The 25,325-nt window shown below is 30.7% G+C and overlaps 1 protein-coding gene across 3 annotated transcripts in view; it reads left to right on the plus strand.

The window, feature by feature from the left end:
* Positions 1-25,325, plus strand: part of LOC136976687 (regulator of G-protein signaling loco-like) — a 96,658-nt gene that overhangs the window by 11,374 nt on the left and 59,959 nt on the right. For all 3 annotated transcript variants that reach the window (XM_067272049.1, XM_067272051.1, XM_067272050.1), the window contains exon 3: positions 18,526-19,061. In XM_067272049.1, coding sequence (XP_067128150.1) covers positions 18,526-19,061 — 536 coding nt within the window. The remainder of the gene's footprint in view (positions 1-18,525; positions 19,062-25,325) is intronic.

The following is a 25,325-nucleotide window of genomic DNA, read 5'->3' on the forward strand; positions in this document are numbered from 1 at the left end:
CACAAAGTGCTGTCCCAGAATTAAGAAGTTCCAGAGAATCATAATTGATTACGTCTGTGTCAAATTGAACATGAGTCATTGTTATGCATACAAGATTGTGATCTGACTTCATCTCCTTTGGTATCCATCTGCTGCAAACTTTTATATATCTAAAATCATTTTGAACAATAGCCATAGCTCATTTTGAATTTAGCAGAAATGTCAAGGTGGGATTTTTGGCAAGGGATCTTGATCAGAAGCAAGCAATTATTTATTGTGACATCATCACAATGCTGGGCTGCAATTTTTAATTTATTGACAAGACTGTGTCTTGTCTCTAAAATCGCACTGATGTCAATGGCTGCACACCTTAGAGATATAAAGGAGTACATGTCAGGAGTTGCAATTTGGCACAGAGTATTTGGTGCCCAAATCATGATGTGCACATAAAATAAACCAGACTTGTAGGTAGTCGGGACCGAGAACCGGGTCAAAAGAAAATACGAAATGCTGAGACTGTTTCTACAAATAGGCATGAGTGCAAGATTTGTATATGCATTGCTCACACTCTCTGAGACATAGTCTCATCCCAAAAATGGCTTTGCTGTTTTACTTGTTTAACTTTAAATATATGCTTGTTACCTGAAATTAGTAGTGGCCTGCCCCTGTACATCATATTTTTCCTTTAGCAGTAGTTGTGTTCTCTATCTAACATCTTTCAGGGGAATATTTTTGAATTGAAATAATGTGACTTCCAGTTTGCAATGGAAGTCACATTATATTGTTAATCTGGGCCTTCCGCTCCAAAGGTTTTCATATCTGGTCTCATCTTTCATCTATCTAACTCTGTTCTTGAGATTAAGGAAAGACAGACAGACAATAGTGGGGAATTTAATGGACTACAATGTTTTTGCAGCCCAATCATCATCCTCCATCATGTTTCTTATAGTTTGATCTTTTGAAACCTAAAACTCAATTGTAAAGTTTTATTAATTTCATAAGAATAAAGTTCCTCCTCCTTTTATGTAATACTATACAATGATTTCTAGGCAGATTGAAAAAGGGAGAGCAAATTAATTTTCAAATCTAGATACTGCTGGATGGAGAATATAGTGTTCAAAAACCAGATGTTTGTCACTTTATATTCAATTGTCTTAACACAAATCTGGAATTTTAAATGCAGTTGATTATAAAAAGTTGGAGAGACTATTGAATTTTAAAGGATGATATAAAATAGAAGAAAATCTCTGACTTTTTGGTGTGAATCTGATTTTAAAATATTTAGACTGTTTCATATTTTAATATACCGTAATGATGTAGGAGAATTACAGTTTGAATTACATTCTGAGTTTCTTTATTTCCAGAATTTATTAAAATTAATTGATTGATTAAAATTACTAATCATTAATGTTACCAATAGATGGCGACACTTTCATCTTTAGCTCCAAATTATAATTTCTTATGTGTAAATTATTTAATCAAATCAATGCTTAATCTGCTAAAAATTGGCAGATAATGCATTTGGTTTTGATCTTAGAATTACTAGAATTTTTAAATCAAATTTTACTGTGATAGATATGTAATTAATTATGCAATAAAACAATATACAGGGTAGTTTTAAAGTAACTTGACCAATTAATGATAATAGTGCAGAAAGCAAAGAATCCATTGAAACTTTTGCAGGATAAGTACAAGGTGACATGCTCGCATTATATGAAAATAAGATAGAACACATGTCACAGTTGCGATTAGCATAATTATAACTTGACAATATTCCAATACAAACAGAGGAAATTGTCAAGTTATGATTATGCTAATCGCAACTGTCGTGAGATTCTGCATGAAGGAAAACAGCGTAAGGCATTGGAATGGTGTGTGTTGAATGAAAAACAACAGAGATATTGGTTAAATTAAGCATGCTTTTAGCCCCAAATACACATTAAAACAAATAGTTTATCAAAACATGTCTAAATGAGAAAGGCTTATCACATCAGGACAAGATGGAACTAGACTCAATTATTCAAAGATTAGTGCAATGCAGGACTCAAACCTGCAATTCCTGTTTACCATGCAGACATTTTGCCAGTTATGCTAGTTGGGCCTCTGTCCAGTCTGCTCTTCTGGACTAGTTTTAGATATAACCATATTGGTCATTCATGACACCAACTAGGGGCAACTTACTGCTCATGATCTTCCATGACTCTCAGTCAGTTCACATTTTTTATCAGTACAGTGTATATATAAAGTCAGGCTAAAGATTACAATAAGCTGACAGTCATGGAGAACATTGTGCCCTTTGTCAGATCACACTAAATTTTAATTTATATGAGAGAGTTATAAACTAGTTGATGTTTTACTTAGAATACCTGACACAATACATCTTGAGACAAAGAACAAAAAAAGTTTTAGCTACTCTCTGAGCAGCTCAGATTTTTTTACTGAGCATTACAGTGTCTTTTTTTCTTGCACACCTATTTTGGACAGTGATTTAAACTTTGTTTCCAGACTTTGCACAGCAGCTTTAGGACCCTGCTTTCACACTACATAAGCAAACTTTTGAAATCATCAAACATTTTTTTTTTCATAATTTATAAAATCATTAATGCAGGTATCTTGAAATTGTCATTCAAGTCAGGGGTTTGCCATCATTGTCCAAGATACATGTGATTGAGCAAATACAGTTGATTCTGCTTAATTGAGACACATTGGGACCCATTTTGGCCCAATTAAGCGGCTGCCCCAATTAAACGAACTAATAATAAATTCTATAATAAAATATGTAATAAATAGGTAAATAAATAAGTAGGTAAAAAATAATAATTAGATATCTATTTTAATGCTTTATTAAACCAAAATACAGAAATTATTCATACTATAAATTTGTCAGACTCACGACGATAGATAACTGATTCACATAATGATAGTGTTGCCAAATATTAGTAGTGATGTACACAAGGGTTGACCATTCAATCCGTTTCTAATCGAACAATTTTTCCTTTCTTTCTTTTTAGTTAGAACACGTTCTAACTAAAAAGGGAGAAAGAAAAGGGTTCGTCCAAAAGTCATTTTATGGTCTTACTTTGAGTACAGTTTCTTTTACTTGGAGATGGGCCACTTCGGTGAGAGTGACTGTAGAATCCACCAGCTCAATGCTGGTCTCAACAATTGAATGGCTGCTGTCTGAATCTAGATGTAATTATGCACACAATACCTTCCAAGGGAACTCTAGCTGTCTTCCAACTCAGTCGAGAGACCTCGAAAAATTGTCAGGCGATCTTTGTCCCTTCGCTTTTATGGGGATTGTCTGGTCTAATCCAGAGCAGGGTTAGTAACTCGCATTCAGGTCTGCCTCAGACGAAATCCCCATGTGATACATCCCACTATGCTGACCCTCTCTGGAAAAACCAAACTGCCCGAGCAAAAGACAAAATCATTTTGTCTCTGCCAACCGTTAGGCCTACACGACATTAGTGTACGTAGTGCCTACATATTTTTGGAAGATTACTAAAATATATCAAAAATTGCTAAATTCCTTTTCTGCTACTGTCCCAATTAAGCAATTAAATTATGTATTAATTTATTAGTTTGGTTTCTGTTCTTTGAGATTTGGCCCAATAAAGCAGCTGCCCCAATTAACCAGTGGCCCAATTAAACGGAATCAACTGTATTTATTTCTCAATGTACTTGGAGCAATCACTGAAACAGACTGGTTTAGGAGGGATTACTGCCTCTACTGAAAATGCAAAAATCACTCATTGGGACTGTCTGAAATACCATGATCATTAATTTGTCAATCATGATACTTGTTTCCATAGGCTCAGAAACATTTATCCTTACAATGGAACATCTGTGGTGAAACATTCTTGTATAGGGCAGCAAACTCTATCAGCCATAGTCAGCTTTGTGGAGATAATAGTGTTAGCTATATCAACTAGTATCTTTGAAATTACCTATCAGTTATCAGCAATTGGACATCTGATATATTAGTATCAACAGAGGCTGGAACCTCTTGTAGTTAATGTCAATTGACAGATCATCATTTAATAAATAATTCAAGAATTTAAACATCAACTAACAGACTAATGACACTTTTAACTTGAAGAAGACTTGTAAGATTATTAAAATACTCATTGAATAAATCAGGCCAACATACACAAACACACAAAACTATTGTGCTGTGACATATTTTTCATCTTACAAGGCTTAGAAGATGAGAAGAGACAACTTTTACTTTGTAGACAATTGTAAACAGGATTTATTTTCATGACCAGAAATTTCATAGTATTGACATTTAGATTTATTCTGTTATCTTTTTCTCCATATATTCCTGCCTTTATAAAATTGAGCCTGTTCAACTTCCTTAGCACTTAGACTTAAAAACAAAAAAAACCTATTCCAGCAATTATTTTTTTAATTTATCTAACACTTTCAGCTATCTGTATAGCGAACCAGAGGTGTCAGTTCTTTAAAAGTTGAGGTATGGAATTTTGTGAAAGCACGACCCAGCACGTAAGATCTTAGCAAAACTTAAACCACTTATGTATTAATAACTGATACCTTGAGTTTCAACGCTTTCATAAGAAAATGACATTTGGCATCAACTACCTTAATAGATAATTGGTATTTTGAAGTAAAGAAATAATTTATTTAAATTAAATATTTTAAAAATATCACATCTAGAGCTACCTACTGAGTGATGAATTGCTTAGAGTTAGAAAAATTTTGATACTTTGGATTATGTAAGAATTCAATTGGTCAACATCCAAGGAAAAAATCTGTTTTCATACAGAGAGCAAGTGCCTTGGCTTGCCTTGCATTAAATTATAAATAATCTTTTCAATATTCTGAGGTATGGAATTCCACAGCTGCAAAAATGTGAGGTATGGAATCTTTTATACCTTCCATAGTGGAAACGATATCCCTGTAGTCAACTATCCTGAGCACAACTAATTAATTCACTGAAAGAATAAAGTTTCCAAGTAAGATTCTGTGTTATTTTCTGTATATATTATTCGGTTGTGATTGATTATCTAATGAGTGGTTCTCAACCTTTTTGAGGCCATAAAATTCTATTCATATACTTCATTATGTGGAATGTTAACATTAATATATTCAAAAGTCAATAAGCAATTCCACATTTAACATTTTCACAAAACAAAAAATAGTAAACATGGAATTGTCTATGAATTGGATGACTTTGTGGTTGAGGGAGTAATGTAAGATTTGACAATAAAGTTTGGTGAATGACGGAAAAAAAAAATGAATGCATTACATAAGGAAAACAAACTTTACTGGTGTTCAAAGTAATCATCCTGTGATATAATATACTTTTACATTTGTATTAATACTGGAAAGCTTTAGAAAAATCATAATAGATATCATATTTCTCTGGATGTCTGCAAATTTTTCTCTTTATAGACAGCTTCAATTGCAGAAACAAAAAAGTTAGTTGGAATCAAATCAGGTGAGTAAGTCAAATGATTCAGCTTAACAATTCTACACATAGCCAGAAACTCCTCTACCTCAACTGTATGAGGCCACACATTGTCAGGGCAAATAAATCAACATCCAGTCTTGGCAAAGTGTGGCTGCACACATTTCCTGCTTCACATTCTATGTGGAAGTTCACAACCAATTAGTTTTTTATCCACAATTTGCCTTTCTGGGACAAATTCCTTATGGGTCAAGCCGTCTTTATCAAAAAAGGTGACAAGTAAAGTTTTCAACTTTGATTTTGCAATCCAGCATTTTTGAGACATGGAGATCCAATGCCTTTCCATTCTGTGCTTTGTTTTTTTGTTGTTGAGTCCTATTGAAAGCAATAAGTCTCATTTCTTGTTACTATTGACCCCAAGAATGCAGGATCATTGTCATGTGTGTCAACAAAATCATTGCATGCATCCAGTCTTTCCTGCTTTTATTTTGCTTTGAGTGTGTAAGGCGTAGGGACAAATCTTGCATTTTTCCAAGTCAATTGTCAATATCTGATGCTAGTTCTTCAGGCATCATGCAAACACTCAGTCATAGATCCCACAATATTAGATAATGAACTCATTCCACATTATTGGATGACTTGGAGGTTGTAGTCTGCCCACTATGGGGAGCATCTTCAAGAGATTTGTTTCCTTCATGGAAATGTTTGAACTAATTGTAAACACATTTTTTGGTCACTGCTCCATCACCATAAACAGTTTTCAGCATTTTGTGAGTTTCTGATGCAGTTTTATCAATCTTAAAGCAGAATTTGATGTTGATTCGTTGCTGCAATTCTCTAATGACAACCATCACATACATAGCTCATGTAATTATGTGCATGCACAAGCTACAGGTTTCAACCAAAAACAAGTCTCGATTTGTCAGCACAATATTATACTCTGAATTTAGTTTCATTTTCCAAAATTGTTCACCTTAACAGTAACATTTCCTTTCATCAAACATTGTCACACCTTGTATGTTGCACAGTAGAATAAATTTGCAATAGTCTAAAATTTTTTTTTTTCATATAAGACTTGGGGAAAATTTTTAGAACACTTGTTCTGCAAACTATGGGTTGAAAATCACTGATATAATGAATATGATAGATGAGTGTTTACCAATGATAAATAATTTGGAATCTTCATCTGTTTGTTGTTCATGGGAAAAGATTTTTTGAAAGATTGTGATGATGGCAGTTTTTTTGTATTTTTTTGTATTAATTAGTTTACTAATTAATACAAAATTAATAAAAAAGAGGGTAAACTTAAATCTAAAATTAAGTATATAATTAAGAGGTGGACTTTTTGTAAAATTAATAACGGAATACCCCTTTTTTATTTTAGCACATGTTATAATGTCCTAATGTGTATAAGTGTTGAGCCAAAAGAATTTTAGCTCCATTTTCCTCTCCTTTTTTCAACTACGTGTATATCTTCTCACAAGTCATGTTGGTTTAACTGTTTACTATCTCAGGTAATTAAGTTTTATTGTATAAACCATTGTACATGTATCCTAATTTTTTCAATGCATTTTGTAAATTTGTAAACCTGTAATCAGTTTGCTGATAAATATGTAATAATAGGACTGAAGAGGGGCGTTAAGCCCAAAATGCATATCCGTTCACACCAATAAACCAACCTTTTTCCACTGAAAGTATTTCCTGTGTGATATGTTCTCAACAGCAACATTGTGCTAAGAAAATACATGTAGTAATTAAGTTAAGAAAAAACCAAACATGCATTATTTTTTGTACTTTTATATTAAGTTTAAAGTTTGCTAAATTTGGGTTTGCAATATTGTAAGTATAATATAAATATAGAAATAGCTGAAGAGGGCATTTTGCAAATGAAATTAGTCTTTTAATAAGGTAATCTCATTTATCTCAAACTAATGGAGCAAGAAAATAAGTTGTTAGAAGATAAGACAAACAAGCTCTGTTTGATGTTTACAGAGGGGAGAGAAACTGACACTGAAATAAAACTGTCACATAAGATCTGGTCAGAAATAAAAGTGAAAGTATTTTTTCAGTTGAACTAAATGTGTAATTGTGTGAACACAAATGGAGAGTCTCTGACCTTCTATCCTGATACATATAGGGAAAACAAAGGGAGGAGAGATGCCCAATTCAGAGAGACCTCCCAAATTATCTCTCTTAGTTTGAAACTTTTGGACACAGCTGTATCCACTCAGAGATAAGGAGGAGGTGTTTTCTTTCCTATTTGTGTTAAGAAGATAACACATACCATTCCAGAGGTAATTATTATACCTCCTGAAGTAAGCTCAGTATCCGAGTGAAAGTGAGTCTACCTCCCAATGATCCAAATTCAATCCTTAGGGACAAGACATGGACCAATCACAAAAGGAAGAGGAGTATATGATGGCTAATCTGAACCTAAATTTTAAAGAATGGGCTTTTATACTATGTCTGCAAAAACACAAGGTCTTCTGCTAAAGAGATCAATATCTTCCCAAGGGCTGTTTTCAACAAAAGATTCACATATTTTCTCAATTTCCCAACAATAAGAAAACCATATCTTATACCTCCAAAAGACAGATTAATGTCTGTTCATCCTGAGATCTAATGTCTAATTCCAATGAAGAAACCCAATCATCAACAGCATCTTCTAGCATCTTCTAGCCATGTTGTCTGATCAGCTAGAGATCCTTATCTACTTGAGGAGAGAGGGACTAGCTTGAAACTTGCATCTCCAGGATTCAAGTCATCTGCCTTTCCAAGTGAATGATGTTCAAGAGTGACATATGATCAGAATCCTCAGACTACAAAGTCAGACAACTATCTTAGCCAATTGTAAGCTGTCCTATGTTTTACCAATAAATATGTGAATTTTGATTACGAAATGGTGTACATGTAAGTCTGTATCTGCTACTAATATCAATACAATCTTCTTGCATCATCCTGACCAAGACATGAGAGCAGCAAGAGACCTTATTCTTCAACTTTAAGATAGGGGTGTTTTCTCAACTTAGTGTAAGAAAATTTCTCACAGTTTATAACTGGAACTTGCATTGTAATGCTGAACTGAAAGTTGTATAACTTTTGATATATTGGACCTTGCAAAGATAAAAATGTCAAAAGAGAGAAGCTTGTACCAGAGTTTGTAAAATATCAAAAAAAAAAAAAACTTTATAAAGTACTGGATTTTCTGACAGCAAAACAAAAGTTATAATTTCAACAACAATAAATTTCAAATTCAATATTTGCAACAATAAAATGCTTATTAATACTATTTACAAAATTACAATTACTCAAAACTTTAAACAGTTAATTTGGATTAGGGGAAAATAACCTAGCAGAAGAAAAACCCTTGATTAGCACCAATGCAATCAATCACTTAATTAAAACAGCTATGCACTGTTCAGCAGGAGTGTAGTGTTTCTCTCATTTCTGGACTATTCACATGGAGGTTTTGGTTATGTAGATCTTGCTGTATCAATTTGATAACAGTCATTTATAAACTGTTAACTTGCATATTGAATAAGATTACAAATAAATACAATATTTCCTAACTAGTGTTTCTACTACTATCTGGTTACAAAATTATAGAACAATATTATTTAATATTTTAATCACTTTTAAACCCTAAACTAGTGGTATACAATTTTATTCCATTCTTTATGTGAATATTAGTATGAGATTATGCAAATGACGTAATAGCTGCTGGAAAGTGTTGAGATAGTAGTTGAAGTTTAGCATAACTCAAAATAACTGAAACAAAATGGAAAATAAATATAAAATCAATTAGATATATAACTATTATTCTAAAATATAAAAGATTAAAAAATTCAGAATATATTCCACGAGTATAAAATATCTTCACTGACTTCAAGGAATTCCTTGAAGTCGGTGCAGATAGTTATTTATTTATTTAATTTATTTAAGCATATACTACATGATATGGGGAGAGAAAAACATAACAAAATCTCACAATATATTTTACAACTTCTACGTTTAAATTGTTCTAATCATAACTATTAATTTTGAATTTTATTCTATAGTATAAACTTAAATAATTCCTACTGTTAATTTTAACTTCTATTTTGTTCTATTTTACAAATTGTTTGAAGTTCTGCATGAAAAGCTGATGATGGACCAAATAGATCTGAAAACATTACTTTTGAATTAAATCTATTGGTTTCTTCAACTTAGCAATGTGTGTTGAAATTTATATGAAAATTTGTCAGAAATAAATCAATTTACTTATATTGGATCTACATACAAATAAAATTCAAAATAAAAATTTAAGAAACATTGTTAAATAGTTCAATATTAGTAAATTTAATATCACTATCTTTAAGTATCTACAATTCAGAATCGTTAATGTGTTATCATTTAATACTTTAATTATCATTACTGTCAGTGGCGTATACTTTTCTTAATAAGTCATATGGACAACAGATTATTCACATGTTTGACATATGTGTAAATGGTTTAAATAAGAAAAAGATAAAAAAGATACATTTGATACAAACATATAGAATGAAGAATGAAAAATGACAACTTACTTTTTAGAGAGAAGAAAAGTTTATTATAATATAACAAACTTTATTTTATAATATTAATTGTATGTAATATATTCTGAAATGATGATTAATGATTTATTTTATTAATTATGCTATACACAAATTGTCTACATAAACAGTTTTTAGGAAAAAGTTTATATAATGTTTTTAGTGTTTTTACTTCTGTACGTATAATCAAGGTTTAGTCTGTTGACGAGCATAAGAATATTCCTGAGGGTAGTATTTTTTTATACTGTATATATATATATTTCATGCTAATTATTGAAATTAATAAGATTACTCTCTTGTTAATTATATGATATAATTTGTTATAAAAATAAAAAAAATTTTTAAATTACAAACTCAAATTATATTAATGAAGATGTATAAATCAATCTTTTTTTTTTTTCTTTTTCTCAAACATTACTAAGGATATCCAGATAAACAACTTTTAATATTAAAAATAATTTAATCAGCAATTTACCTGTTAAATGTGTGCGAAACATTAAATGTGTTTCATTAGTGTATATGTATATAAATAAATATAGACTTTATTCTGAAAGATTAAAAAGTGTTAAATAAAAATCAATTATTTGACTTTGAATAAAGCATTTTGTATGTATGTATTTACATATATACTAATGATCTATACTTGAGTTTAATGTGTTTGTACTTTTTGGTCAAATTTTTAATTTAAAAATTAGTTCGGATAAATAGAAATATATATAGATGTCTTCCTTACCAAAAAACTCTTAATTGAGATATATACTTGTATATTTAAAATTGACAATACAAAATAAAAGACTAAAATGTTTAATGTTAAAATAAGTGCATTCAATATTTATTTAAGGCTTCTTTAGATGAAAGTATTGTTACAGGTTAAAGTAATCTTAATTACTTATGATTAAATATATATTTTTGAAATAATTTCACATAACAGATTCCAGCATATTTAATCTTTCTTAACAGTTAGATCGATATTGACATTTTTATAAATAAAAAGTGATATTATAACTATGAGAAGTTTTACATTGAAATCTTATGCATTAGGAGTATGATTTATAACCTGTATTTAAATATAATTATATAAAAAATATATATAATTTATTTCAAAAAACCTGTGTAAGATGTTTTTATATTGCATATTAATTTTCTTGCAAATAATTAATGGATTATCTGAAAATCATTTATTATTTTAATACTTTTATCCAATTAATTTATGTAAATTAATTATTATTCTTTATAAGCTTATTATATTTTATTAAGTGTATTAATTCTATCTTATTAAATGAATATAACAATTGTTATTGATAAAAAAATCATGTGAATTGTTTTCTAAATAAATATAATCATTATCAAATAATATATATGAAAAATTACTCTCAAATCAATCAATAAAATCCTTGTTCATTTCTTAAATTACCTCAATTCTATATAAATTTTATGTAATACAAATGTTTTACAGTTCTGATAAAGTTCTAGAAGTAATTTAAAATTTCTGAACAAATTATATTAATGTTTATTACATGTTCTTACGTATTATTTTACTATTACATATTTCCATTTATTCAATAAATCTTCATTTTCAATTTGTTAAAAAAAAAAGAATGTGGAAATTTGATTAATATATCAAAATGAATAGTAAGTTGCTTTTGAGAAATAAAGTTGAATTTTATGTAATTAACGAAATTAGATTATATTTTGATTTTTCCTTTTAAAAATGCTTTTAAAGTTTTAAATTTTTATTCAAACCTGCTTTAAAAAATTCTGTATTTAGGTATTATACAGGGTGGGCCAACAAAAATGAAACGGCAGAGTTTTTGGATAATTGGATTTGTACTTAAGCAAATCGCTTGGACAGGTCGATTTTATTATCGAGGGAGACATCTCGGAAATCGTGCAAGGAAAAAATAATTGATCATAAAATTAAGGCTGATAATGTGTTATCTGTTAACTCTGCTGTTTCGTTTTTGTTGGCCCACCCTGTATAATTTTTATCTTTAATTTTTTGTTTCTTTATTTTAATATGCTATACTTTCTCAATTCTAAGATGCTCTTTTTTACTCATTTCTGCTTGTCAAAAATAGAGGTGTTTCTTACAATTAAAGGCATCTTACATTCACTGTCCAAAACAATAATTAGCACTCATTGTTAAGTAGATGACAAGATTCATTATACTTTAATAATAGGCGTTTTTGGATAAACTGCTAATGCTGAATTATCACAACAATTTAATTGAGGTTTACTGATAACAAGCCTTTAATTTAAACTTTCCAATATTTAAAATGTTTAAGATGATATTATGATGCAGTGTGATAAAAAAAAGTTATTGTATATGCATAAGAACATAGAAAATGGAGCTGCTAAATATTATTTACAATATTTCAAGGCATTTCTATTGCTTTTCTAATTGTTACTCAATAACATTTAACAAAATTGATTATATAAAAATTTTTTCCTCTAAAGATATTTTAAAACTTGATTTCAAAATCTCGATGCATCTTAGAATCGAGGAAATACAGTAATAATTATTTATTCAGATTACATTTGTATAGTTAAAACTTGATAATCATAGTTTCATTGTTACAGTATTTTTCAATAAATCAAAATTTTATATTTATACAAACAATAGTAAAACAAAGCTTTATTAATTATCTTTAAGTATTACTTTTAATAAACATTTGACTGAGAATAGTTGAGAATGTAATAAGAATTAAATTTGTAAATGATATAAATATTTTTACATATTTGTACTAAGTAAAACTAAATAACTATTTAAACTAAATAAAACTGTAAAAAACATAAATACGGTACAATCTCAGTGATTCAACATATATGGGACTGGCATGGTGTCAGATTAAGGAGATTTTTGGAGCATTGGAAGTAAGGGAATTCAATCGTTTAGTCATTAGGAAAGAAAATATTTGTTTATTTGTATGATATCAGTACAGTGTATTAGTTGAAAACATTTACAGATCATATGTTGTTGTATTGTAGAGTTAGCAAATTAATCATCAATCCTTTTAAAATAATTTATAATTGTCTTTTGCCATTTTGTCATCTGAGTGCATTGCTGTCACCAGAAATTAGTGCTGTAAAGTTAGATTTCCACTGAATTTAGTGGGAACAGAAGTTTGAACTAGTGAGAATTAGCAGCAGTGTTTCTAATATCCAGGAGACAACTAGTGTTGATTACTGGATGTGTCGAACTAGTGAATATATGGATTACCTATACTATATTGTAAAAGTATTTTTACCTTCATTATTCAAGAATTAGGAATTTTAAAGTTGATGCATTTCTTTAAATTTCAATTTAACTGATGTGTTTTATATTTTAGTATCTAAAATTCATGTATTATTTGTGTTTAAAGATGATTTGAATGGAATATTGGTTAATTATGAACTCGCACCTTGTTCATAGGTGCAAATTCATAATCTGCCTACCTCACTTTTCCACCTATACATAATCTACCCACCATATTCTTTTGCTTATTGAGCCAGGAGAACATGGTGGGTGGTTTATGTAAAAGCTTTATTCTCATTTTAGCAATTTTCTGTGGGGTATATGCATGAAAATATAATACTTTAAAATGTATATACTAATGATATGAATATATTTTTTTCCTGAAAAAAAATCTTGTTTTAATGGTTTTTTCAAAATTTATTTTTTATATTTGAGATGTCTTTTTGATTATCATAGTTATATGAATTATATTAGTTGAAATGTTAAGTTTAAAAATAATTCTGGATATTTATAGACAATTGGTGTCATATTTTATTCATATGTTTATTTATTGAATATGTTTTAATACAAAAAAAAATTCCTATTGTACTGCTTTAACTAATAAATTATGTCAAAAGATATTTCATAAACTGACTGTTTTGATCTCTTCTATTGAGTATGACTGGTTTTATTAAAATAAATGAGCTAAACTTTTTTAGATTATTCAACGTAAATTGTCTTAAGTTTATAATATCTATATTTGCAATTTTTACTTTCTTGTGTAATGATTAAGGTTGTCTATACTTTTCTCAGTAAAATATTTTCAATTACACACAGTAATTATAAACTATATTAGTTTCAAAAGGTGGACAATATGATTGATACAACTGCCTCTGATACTAAAATTTAATTTTCTATTAATTAAAGTTCTTTATTAAATTTTGTCATTCAAATAGACACAAAGTTGATCTCGGTCATCAGTATAATTTTTATTATTATAAGTAAACTTTTGTATAATTATATATATTAAATCAATTAATATTTCCATAACTCTTACAAATATGAATCTATGTTATTTATTATTATCAGAAATATGAAATACGCAATTTATTGTAGCAAACGTAATTTTCATCTACTACAACAATGATACATATCAATTATCAGATGATGATAATTTAAACGAGGGCTGTTCGGAAAGTTCATGGCCTCAAATAGAACAACAAACAAAATAATGTTAAAACTTTTTTATTTTTCAATGTAGTCTCCTTTGTTAGCAATGCACTTATTCCAGCGATGTTCTAGCTTTTTTATGCCATCACAATAGGTCGATTTGTCAAGGTGTGCAAAATACTCATTCACTTCAGAGATGACTTTGTCATTTGAGTGGAATCTCTTTCCAGCCAAGAATTTTCTTAGGTTTGGAAAAAGGTGGAAGTCACTGGGGCCAAATCAGGTGAGTACGGTAGATGTGGAACTAATTGGAAGCGAAGTTCGTTTATCTTTTGTTTGGTGATTTTGGCAGAATGTGCGGGTGCATTATTGTGGTGGAACAGAATCTTTTTCTTTTTCAAGTGTGGTCTTTCCTTTTTCTAGGTAGTCAATAAAAGATGATGCCTTTAGTATCCCAAAAAACCGAGGCCATCGACTTTCCCTGCTGATGGAAACTGTCTTTGCCTTCTTTGGTGGTGGCGAATTGTGGTGTTTCCATTGCTTTGACTGTTCTTTTGTTTCAGGAGTGTAGTAGTGGATCCACATTTCGTCAGTAGTCACAAACCGACACAAGAAATCCTGTGGATTTTTCTGTTAGAAGTCCAAACACTCCTTTGACATCAAAGTGCGAACACGTTTTTGCTCTGCGGTCAGCAGATGCGGCACCCACCTTGCTGTGACCTTCGTCATTACCAAAATTTTCGGTTAAGATGTGGTGTACTCGGTCGACAGAGATGCCTGTTGTCTCAGCTATCTCACGCATTTTCAAAACGGCGATCTGCTAACACCAAATCATGAACTTTGTCAATATTTTCTTCAGTGACAGCAGTTGATGGCCGTCCGCTGCAAGGGTCATCTTCCACACTCTCTCTGCCAGATTTAAAAAGGGCTGTCCAGTTTTTTCATGGTGGTGTACGAAGGAGCAGACTCTCCCAAAACTTCATCCATGTCAGCTTTGATTTGAGATGGAGTCAGCCCTTTTTTTGTCAGGTATTTTATGACCGCACGAGTCTCCGTCTTCTCCATTTTTGACAAAGCACTTGCACACTGACTATCTGCTAAGCTGTCGTGGCAAAACTTTACGACAAATCAAGCGGAAATTGGTATTGTATCTTTAGCAAAGATGGCTGAATAATTCCCGCCAAAAATTAAATTGATTGCAGCGCCGCATATAGGCAAGGCCGCAAACTTTCCGAACAGCCCTCGTATAATTACTGTACATTCTATGATTTATAAATTATATACTTTATGTTTTTCTTCCTAATTAATATATGAATGTCCTCAATTTGATCTTTAAACTTCCTCGATTCTTTTTCTTGATCTGAAACTGAATATAATAATGACTTTTTTTTTTCTTTATTCAATCAGAAGGGCAGAAGGACGTTTATCAATATCTATTTTTATGTATCTATTTATAACTCCAATGATTAATAACTAAAAAGTTTCAAAGATTATTTTATTTAATAAAAGTTTAAACTGATTATAACTATCATTTAAGGAATATGGGTAATCATTAAAATTATTTTTGGCTATTGATTTTTTACATCAAGCAAATGAAAAAAAAAAATATCAGTAATTTAGAGATTTAAGTATTATCATCTTTTCATACAGATACTTTTTTTAAATTGTATCTTTTGCTAAAAATAAGTTTCTTAGTTTGTCATGCTTTAAAAAGTAAATGCCGATAAAAGTTTTATTTTAGTTATTATTATTACATTCAGTATAAAAATGAGAGAGAGGAGAAAAGTAAACAGTTAAATTGATGATAACAGAATATATAAGCATATTAAACCTTCCTATCTTGTTACAAAAATAATTTTAAACACATGGAATATGATATGATATAAACAGCAGGTAAGTATTATATAACTTTCATTAATGCAGACACTGACTAAATCTGCTAATGAAAAAGAGTCTTAATCTATGCAGAAGCTGTTTGAATATATTCCTCTTATAATAGCTTATTCCAAAATGTTTGATTTGAATATAAATTGTTAAAAAATTAATAAGAAAGATGTCTTGTTTATGGCTTCATATGAACCAAATCAATTCTCTCCTAAAAGAAAAAAAAAATTAATAGAGAAGTACACAAATATTTTAAACGTTTTAAATTATGTTTTTATTGTATAAAAAAAAATATTTAAATTTTAAACTACAGCTTTGCGTTATTAAAGGATAAAAAGTAAAGGAATGATAGCTGTATGAAAAAATGTTGATATCATTTAGAATAAAACTCTTTCATGTTTTGAAGTTTATGATTAATAATTAAATTTTTTCACTAAAGTACTCACTTTTGAACATATTATTGTTTTTATACCGATAATTTTGTTTTAAATAATTTATTCTAAATATAAAATTGATTTTAAGAACGCTTTCAACTTCGTACGAACTTTTCAGATTTAACATGGGAGAATTGAAAATGTAATTTAAGAAAAAGAATTTTTTTTAAAAGATCCGATTACATTTTCGAATTTTTTTTTTTTTTATTTGATCTACAAATATAATTTTATACGCTATATTAAAATTCTCAAATCGAGTAGGTAGAAAATGTCTTAAAACTTCTGTAAGATATCCGATATCGAATTGAGTTTAAAATGTATTTTCTGTTTCATTTTCATCCTCTCTTATGTTCAAAATAACTTGTAAATTACATAAAGGACAGAGATATCAAATGAAAATTGCTCTTTGGTACAAGCTACGAATTCATCTATTCCCCTATGCTTTTTTTTCTTACGCGTTACTTTCTCCATATTTTAGCACTTTGCAGCGTAAAATAAAGTTTTCTTGTTTAGTTTTTTCTGGAATTTTACGTAGCATTAACCAGGTAACGAAGCGTAAGAGTTATGGTTTAGTAAACGCATTGATCGTACTGATAAAATCTATTATTTTCGAATATTTTAAGGAATTACCATTGCTGGGATAAACCCTTTTCGGTTCATTTCACTCATTTTTTTTTACCTCTTAAAATCAAAACACGAAACTAAGCGAATTCTGTAAGGCTAAGTAAATTTTTTTCTCACCCTTCGAAATTCTTTAGAGGGAAAAATTACTATAATTTTAACATTTTTACACGAAGGGGATAACATAAACATTAATTTTCGTCATTTTGACGTTTATCGCAGATCCACACTATTATTAGTAACAAAATCTGTGATTTAAGCTAACCTTTAAAGTAATACGGTGTTTTTTTTTTTTTTTTTTTTTTTGTTCTATATCAGACCATTTTTCTACGGCAAAATTTAAAATTCGAATTCTGTTTACGTCATTTCTTAAACTTACGCAGCAAAATGCCATCTACTGGTGTTAAACGAAAACTTAGTGACGCTGATACATCCACTTTTGAATTAATCAATCGGAAATTGATATAAATGTTTGTTAAATCCCAGAGGCTTTTCCGATCGGTCGATCAATCAAAATTGATATAATTTAAAAATGAAATTTTCCTTCCTTCTTCCCGACGCTCGCTTTTGTTACCAATGTCAAATAAACCGATCGATTTTTCGTGCTTAATGTATTTTTTATTATAAGTATATAAAATTCGTGAAATATTTTATTGGATGCATCACATCGTAAACATTAAATTAATTCTTCGGCGCGTCGTCAAATTGTCGGCATCTGTGTTTGAGGATTTAAACACTGTCGTCACGCTTTAATAGGATTGAATATCGTAAATTAACTGCAATTTTTTTTTTGTTCAAATGCATTGTTTTGAGTTCCTCCTTCTTTCATTTCTGTTTTTTTAATTCGCAATGCGAGTTTTCATGCGTAATGATTTTAAAATTAGATACTCTAGAGGTAAACTAATCGTACTCCTACGCTTTACACTCTTAATCTAAACATAGTGAAAGAGAATTTATTGCGATTATTACTTTATCACTTCAGGACGTGAATGTAACATCCTACGCATACAGCATACGTAGAGGAAGGAAGTTCTGTTTATGTGTATTTAATGCTTAAATCTTGGATATTATTAAGCGTGTATTATCTTTATTGCTATTTATATAAATAAGTTTAGTATATATTTAAACATCTTGCCAAACTATTAAAAGAAATATTAATTAGTTTAAATGATACTTTAAGTTCTAATATATATTTTTTTCTTCTTTTTTTAATATTAGGTAATCATAGCGATAGAGTCTTTGTAGTGGATATGGATCATTCGCATCCATACAGCATGAACAGCTTAGACAGACAAGTATTATCACTACCAAATTACGATTGTTCTCTTCGGATGTTCGCACTGTCTCACGATACCAACGTTGCGACGAGTAGCAACGCGGCCGACGATGGTAAATTGGACCGCTTAACGGTGCGTGCCATGCCGGATCCAGTTGGTCTACATAGGGCCAACAATTCGTACAATACAGAGAGGCTAGACGCGCAGTGCAACGCGAGCAAACTCCGTCAGACGGCGCAGAAGTTCTTACAACTGGCGACGGATCGACCTCCCTCCAACAGGCAATCGGTCACCTCCGACGTCCTCAAGTACAAGCTCAGTCCGAAGGTGTACGGTTTGGCTGCACCCACAGGTTGCAGACGAGAGAACATGACCGAATTGGTAAAAAACTTCTCCAATAAAGATGAAGATGGAGGGAGTCAAGATGTTCATCCTCCCATTCAGGACGACGATTCCGAGTCTGATGCCGGATATAAGGTAAGAGAATTTTCATTCCTATCTTCTCTCTCGCGCGATAACACCTGTTGCTTCGCTCTGCAGGTGATTCTCGAACCATAAATCTGTGCGGCATTTTCATCACCGCTTTAAAATTTAAAGAGATGCTATTTGAATAACGTTCGTTAATCGAAAGAATATAGAGATTTAACGTAATAAACGAAAAAAAAAATACGAAATGGGATTTTAAAAATTTAATCTTTCTGAATTCTATTAAATTTATAGAATAATGAATTTTCCATTAATATGTTTTGTAATCCTGAAAGTGTGTCTTTGCTGCTCGTCTCCGATGTGTAGAGGTAAAAATTCTCATAATGAACGACTGTTTAGTTTATAAATATTTTAAAAATGAATTATTGTGACTAATATGCTTCAGCCGTAGAATCTTATGTATTCAATAATAATAAACTAAAAAAAAAATTAAGCTGCAAATGCACTTAAAATTATATATATAATTATAATTAAATCCGCATTGCCTTCGGTTAATTTAGTTTTTTAATTTATCGTCTCTGAAATCGATCCCAATTTTTGATATTATATAAATTGTATTTTAGACGGAAACTGCAATAGAATTAAAATATAATAAATAAGGGGAGGGGGAAAAACGTTTAAACTGCAACTGCCTTAGAGTTTAGGTAGAAAGACGAAGCATTTTTAGCTTCTTTTTTTCTCGGGTAGAAGCTTTCATAAATATATATAAAAGGTTTTATAGATAAATCTAGCCAATAGGAAAATTCCTTAGCAGATTTGGAATGCTATTTACAAGATTCTACTGTTGTTCACCATGAAGTTTAGCATTCTTTTAAAATATTTATTTATTTATTTTTTTAAGTAAATTTCTAATTATGTTAAAGCGTAGAATTATTCGATGCAACATTTCTCCGCAGTGACAAGTAAATAAATAAATTTTCTATTTTTGATGTCTACAATCAACAGCAGTTAATTTGCATAGTTATACATACAACTGAAAAGCAATTAAGCACGAATGAGTTGCCGCAACAAAGAGAAAATGGGATTCTTACTAATTTGAGTATTATGAAGGATAAATTAACGAAACTAACGACCGGAATCTTGCATTAAACAATTATTTGCCTTATTTAAAGAATAAGAGAAATGTTTTGCATAAATCTTTTCTCATTTATCGACACATGTTTATGAAGGCGAAGTAATATATTTTATTTCACAACATCAGTTAGACAAACTCTTTAGCATGTTTTCAGCTCTTTATATAAGATTGCTTATACAGCTGGTTTTCGTCTATGCTTGGACGAAAGGCGATTTATTAGCCTATGTTCATTTGAAACTCTACGGCTCTATAAATATAGAACTACGATCCTACGACTGTACGAGTCATTAGGTTACTCTGAAGATTTGTTTATGTTCTGGATAATTAATGCAATAATTAATCAGAACTTCGAAATACTTAAATTACGCGGTGTGCTTATTGTGCGTTTCTACTCGAACGGATTTTTCTCCGGGCACTTTAATAGTTTTATCTGTATAATCAAAGTTTTCGGCAACATTTCAAGAGTTTTCTGGGATATACTGTAATATTATTCTTAAAGTATTTGTTATCCTTTGATGTTCTGAATTGTACTTGTGAATAAGTGGCGTATCAAATTCTCGTATTTGCCAAGAGCTTTATTTGAAATAAATCATTTGGAGAGGAGTTGCGACGTCTTCGCGTTAAGGATCGTTGTTTCACTGATATATACTGTATCTATTTTCATAGAATGGAGCCTAAGATATTTACAGTGCTGTTTACTATTTCTCGATTTTTAATAGTAAAGTTTAGCTATATGGCATTCAGTTAAAATTAATGCATGCAACTAGAATGTCGTTTGCAATCTGAGCAAACTAACCATTCATCTTTAAAGTAATATTTGCTTAATGTATAATACCTATTTTATTATTATTGTTTATAAAGAAAATTAAATTACGTTGGTTATTTAAATCTGCGATTGCACTCTTGCTTATTTTTATTCTTTTTGTTACATGTCTGCTAAAGAAGGTAAACGGAGTTTCAACTTAGAACTGAAAATCGAAACCTATATTACAGTTTTTATTTTAGTTTTCTTTCGTTTTGCATCTGTAACTTTAAGCTTTAGCGACTTTAATATTGCGCGTAGTCACCTGAATAACTCCGGCATTGACGTCAAATAGGTTAGATTGCTATGGCAACTGGAGGTGGATCTGTATAAACAAGCTCAGGATCCGATAGGAACAGATATTAAAAAAAAGAAAAATATATATATATATATTTATAATACACTCAACCAGGCCTTGAGAGCTTTGATTTTTACCATTATTTTAACGACAGCTTATGCCCTAAATTTAGTAATTTTTTTTTTCTATTGGAGAATGATAGACGTCCCAAATGAGCAGACAAATTAAAAGACACCCACTCGTGACGTAAGGTCAATGTTCTGGCTGAGACTTACACTTTCGTCCAATCATCTCTCTAATTACGATTACCCGGATGGCTTCGCTTCCGTAGACGTAATGTGCACTTCCTCTAGCGATTTACTTTATTCTAGAGCTGTTCCAAGATGGTGAGTTTTTGGTTATTTCTTATTAGTTTGTCCCTTTTTAAAGTAACTTTTTAGCATCAATTATAGCAGACGCTTAGTAGTTAACTGTTTTATAGATTGTGTGTGTTTACGCGAGCAAGCTTTTCTATAATTTAATTCTCTTGATGTCACTTGTAAATTTAACAGACAGGGATATCCGACTGTAAACTTGATTCTAAAAATACAAATATATTTTTATTTGTTGCTAAATAAGTGAAAAATCATCGATGTTTCGTCAAACGAATCTTACTATAAAGAAAAGGAAGTGTTACAGTTAGTCACCTAGCTGTAAAGCTAGTAAGCTCTTTAAACTGATTATTCTAAGAATATAAGATTACAGTCTTTACAGATTAAATTCTTCTCTTAAATAATCAAGCATTCAGATTTACTACGACTTTTAACGTATCATTCTCGACCTGCACGGCATTATCAATCAAAACTTATCCGTTCAGTGTAATGCCAACTGGGTCACAGGTATACTAGCTACCCTGAAGTTAACACTATTGACAGGTGCTCCCCAGTGTTTCCGATCAGGAAACACGTGACAGGAGATTAAGTCACGGATTGATGACCGTCCGAGAGTCGCCCTTGTATCTTCCGACACCTACCATACTAAAGTAGGTGTAAAGCACATGGTCTGCGTAGGTTTTGATAGGAATAATGCCTCTTTCTGTGATTCCATTTTCCAGAGCTCCTCTGGGCCCCTGGTTATCGATAATCTTCACGGATAACTTTATGGATTGGGTAAGAGTTCTCTATTTTTAAGTCATTTCATGCTTTACAGTTAACAGATGGCTTATAGTGTTGTCATTAATGAGTTACACATGTTTGAAACTCCTTTTGGTTTTATACTTTTAGAAGTCGCGACAGACAAAGATAGTCAGTTAGAAGGTCATCGTTATCAGAAAAATAAAATAAGAAAAGGCTTCCTCTACTGAATTACTTTAAACTTGAAGTTAAGGGGCTCAGGTTGTGTCGCCTCCAGTTAAATTCTAATCTGCAACGAAAATTCCCATTATAGAAAAGAAACCGAAGGGGGAAAGAAAAAATTTTTTTTCATACCTCTTAAAGTGAATTTTCAAAAGCCGTTTTGATTGAAAAGAAGTTACAAAATCGGTTTATTCTTCTATTTTGTACAAATGCGTGAGGAATATAAAGTAATATTGAATTGCCTGATCTGAACAGAGTCAACTTTCGTAATATCACGTATTTATAATCTGAAAGAAAAGTCGTAATAAAAGGAAGGACGATCGACAGACTCAACTCACTTAATTAAAATTATAAGTTGAATCACATACGAAGATGACATAATCCATTTTTATTAAGGAAACTTTGTGGTCTCGCTCCTTTGTGGCTTTTAATTTGAGTTTCGAAATTGGAAGTATTCCGAGTTCTTCGGTGTGTAAAGTTGTTTAAGAGATCCAACCAGGTGTGAAAGGCCCCAACGCTTGGGAGAACCGGATGTTCCAACGGTTTTCCTCTCAATGATAACCTGTTGTTAAGCAGGTTGATCGAGATTTACAAACGCTCCTCGTAGATTTTTTTTTTTTTCCTTTATCATTCGTAGAATTGGGTAACTTGAAAGATTGGGATTTTATTTATCCTTCTATCTGCCCCCAATTATTTTATTTTAGACTGACTGTTTTTACTTAAAGGACTTTATACTTATTTAACAGAGTTATTTACTATTACTATAAGATGCCCTTCAACTATATTTTTTTTCTCTGTCAGAAGAAAAAAAAAAGAGAGATATAATATATATAATAAAAGTCCATTTCGATCGATTAAGTGAATAAAAGTTTTATTCAATAATTCAGTTCTTGATCAATTTTCTTTTTCTTCAAAAATTGATTATTATTATTTTTTTTTTTAGGTCTTTGTTTTGACTCATTTAAGATTTTTATTCTGTTAATTATTTCTGGGATGTCGTGTGCTTGTATATTTGAAAGATGTAGACAGACCCGGGTTAAGTAGTTTGACCAAGTTAATTGACCTATTCTTGCATAAGAAAGCTTAATTGTTTTCGGTCATTAAAAGGAGTGTCGATTGCCCGAACAAAAATAAATTTGATTGAATTTAACGGGCGAACTTTACGATAATCGTATCATCATGGTCTGGGAATGTCGTGGAAATATAACCGAAAAATATTGGGCGGAGTTGACTGTTTTAGGGAGGGATCTTTTGAAAGACATCGTGTTACGTCACTCTGTATGGATGATTATTTTGTTATAATTAGCCGAGAGGGACCTGTTTGAAAGGAGACACCTTTCACCTCTTATAATTTGTTTGTAGCGGAGACGTCAAAATCCATTCCTATCCTTTAGGAAGTTACTCGACTGGTTTACCGTAGATAGAATTTAAACATTATGTCGTATTATCTAGCAGAAACGTAATCTTTTCGAATGGAATTTTTCTTATCTATTTTGTGATTTAGGGTGGGTACTTCACAGATGGGGTATTTACTTACGTGTAGGTTTCGCATATTTATCTTGAGTCGAAGAATTCCATCAAGTTAGTTTCATCTGTGATTAATGAAGAGGATAGAAAGGAACATTACAAATATAAAGAAAAATATTTAACTCGTAATGGTAGTGAATATATACCATATATTGATATAAAACATTTAGATTTTATAAATATGTTCATTAGAAAAATATGTATATATAAAATATGTGTATATTTTTATCATCTGAAATGTCGTTATCAGACTAGAAAAGAAAAACATTAATTTTCAACTGCAATTTTCGATTTTTTTTTCTGTCTGAGTTTTTGCCGCAGGAGTTGACATCGTGGCAAAGCGGAGAATAAATTTGATTGGTTTCAGTTTCTCCTCTTGTTTACACAGATTTTTTTTTATTTTTTTTATCTTCGTAGCATGAAACAGAAATGACGAATTTAGAAATTGTACTGTCTAGAATAAAAATATTACGTATATTGGCTCCCGAGAGACCGGATAACTGAATTGTATCTGTTCGTACGTAGAAACGGCTTAAAGCCTTCTAATTACTCGCCTCCATAAGTCAACACGGGTCAAGTTAGAGTGAAATTATACCGTTATCAAAGAAAGTGAATCTCTCTCTTGTTGTGGGAGAGGTGGAAGCATAATTCTTCTACCCGGATGTTTGCTGTGACTACAAAAGAGGTCGAACGGATCGGTTTTCTAATAGGTTGTTCTCGGTTATGGACCCCTTAAATAATTGGTATCATGTCTCGAAAAACACTATGTATCTACCGGCGGCGTTTACGTTTTTGATAACGTTGGATGTTGGATTCTTTACGAGTTCACAAATTCAACATCAAAGTACAGTCCGTTTTAAAGAGATTTTCGTATCTGTAACGGTACTCGAAGATCGTTTGTAGTGTCTGGATGTAACCAATAAGCTGCCTACAATGAAATAGATTCTTTATACAGTATCATGAGCGAAATAGAAATGGAATATGTGCTTCTATCAGAGAAAGTTGTGACGAAAAAATTGGCGTAACCTATTCGATTACAGTATTATAAGAACTCGTGTTAACGTAGTTGTGTTAATTTTTGTATTGTTAAAAACCGTTTTAAATTTTTGTCTGTAATTTATGAAATCGAAATGCTAACAAAAGTATGAACTGTATATAAAATAAAGTTATATTATGATTTATATTATTGGGAAACTAAAAATTAGTTTTTAGTGGTTTA

This window comes from Centruroides vittatus, unplaced genomic scaffold (assembly GCF_030686945.1).
Source record: "Centruroides vittatus isolate TY-2023 unplaced genomic scaffold, ASM3068694v2 contig_417, whole genome shotgun sequence".
NCBI lineage: Eukaryota > Metazoa > Arthropoda > Arachnida > Scorpiones > Buthidae > Centruroides > Centruroides vittatus.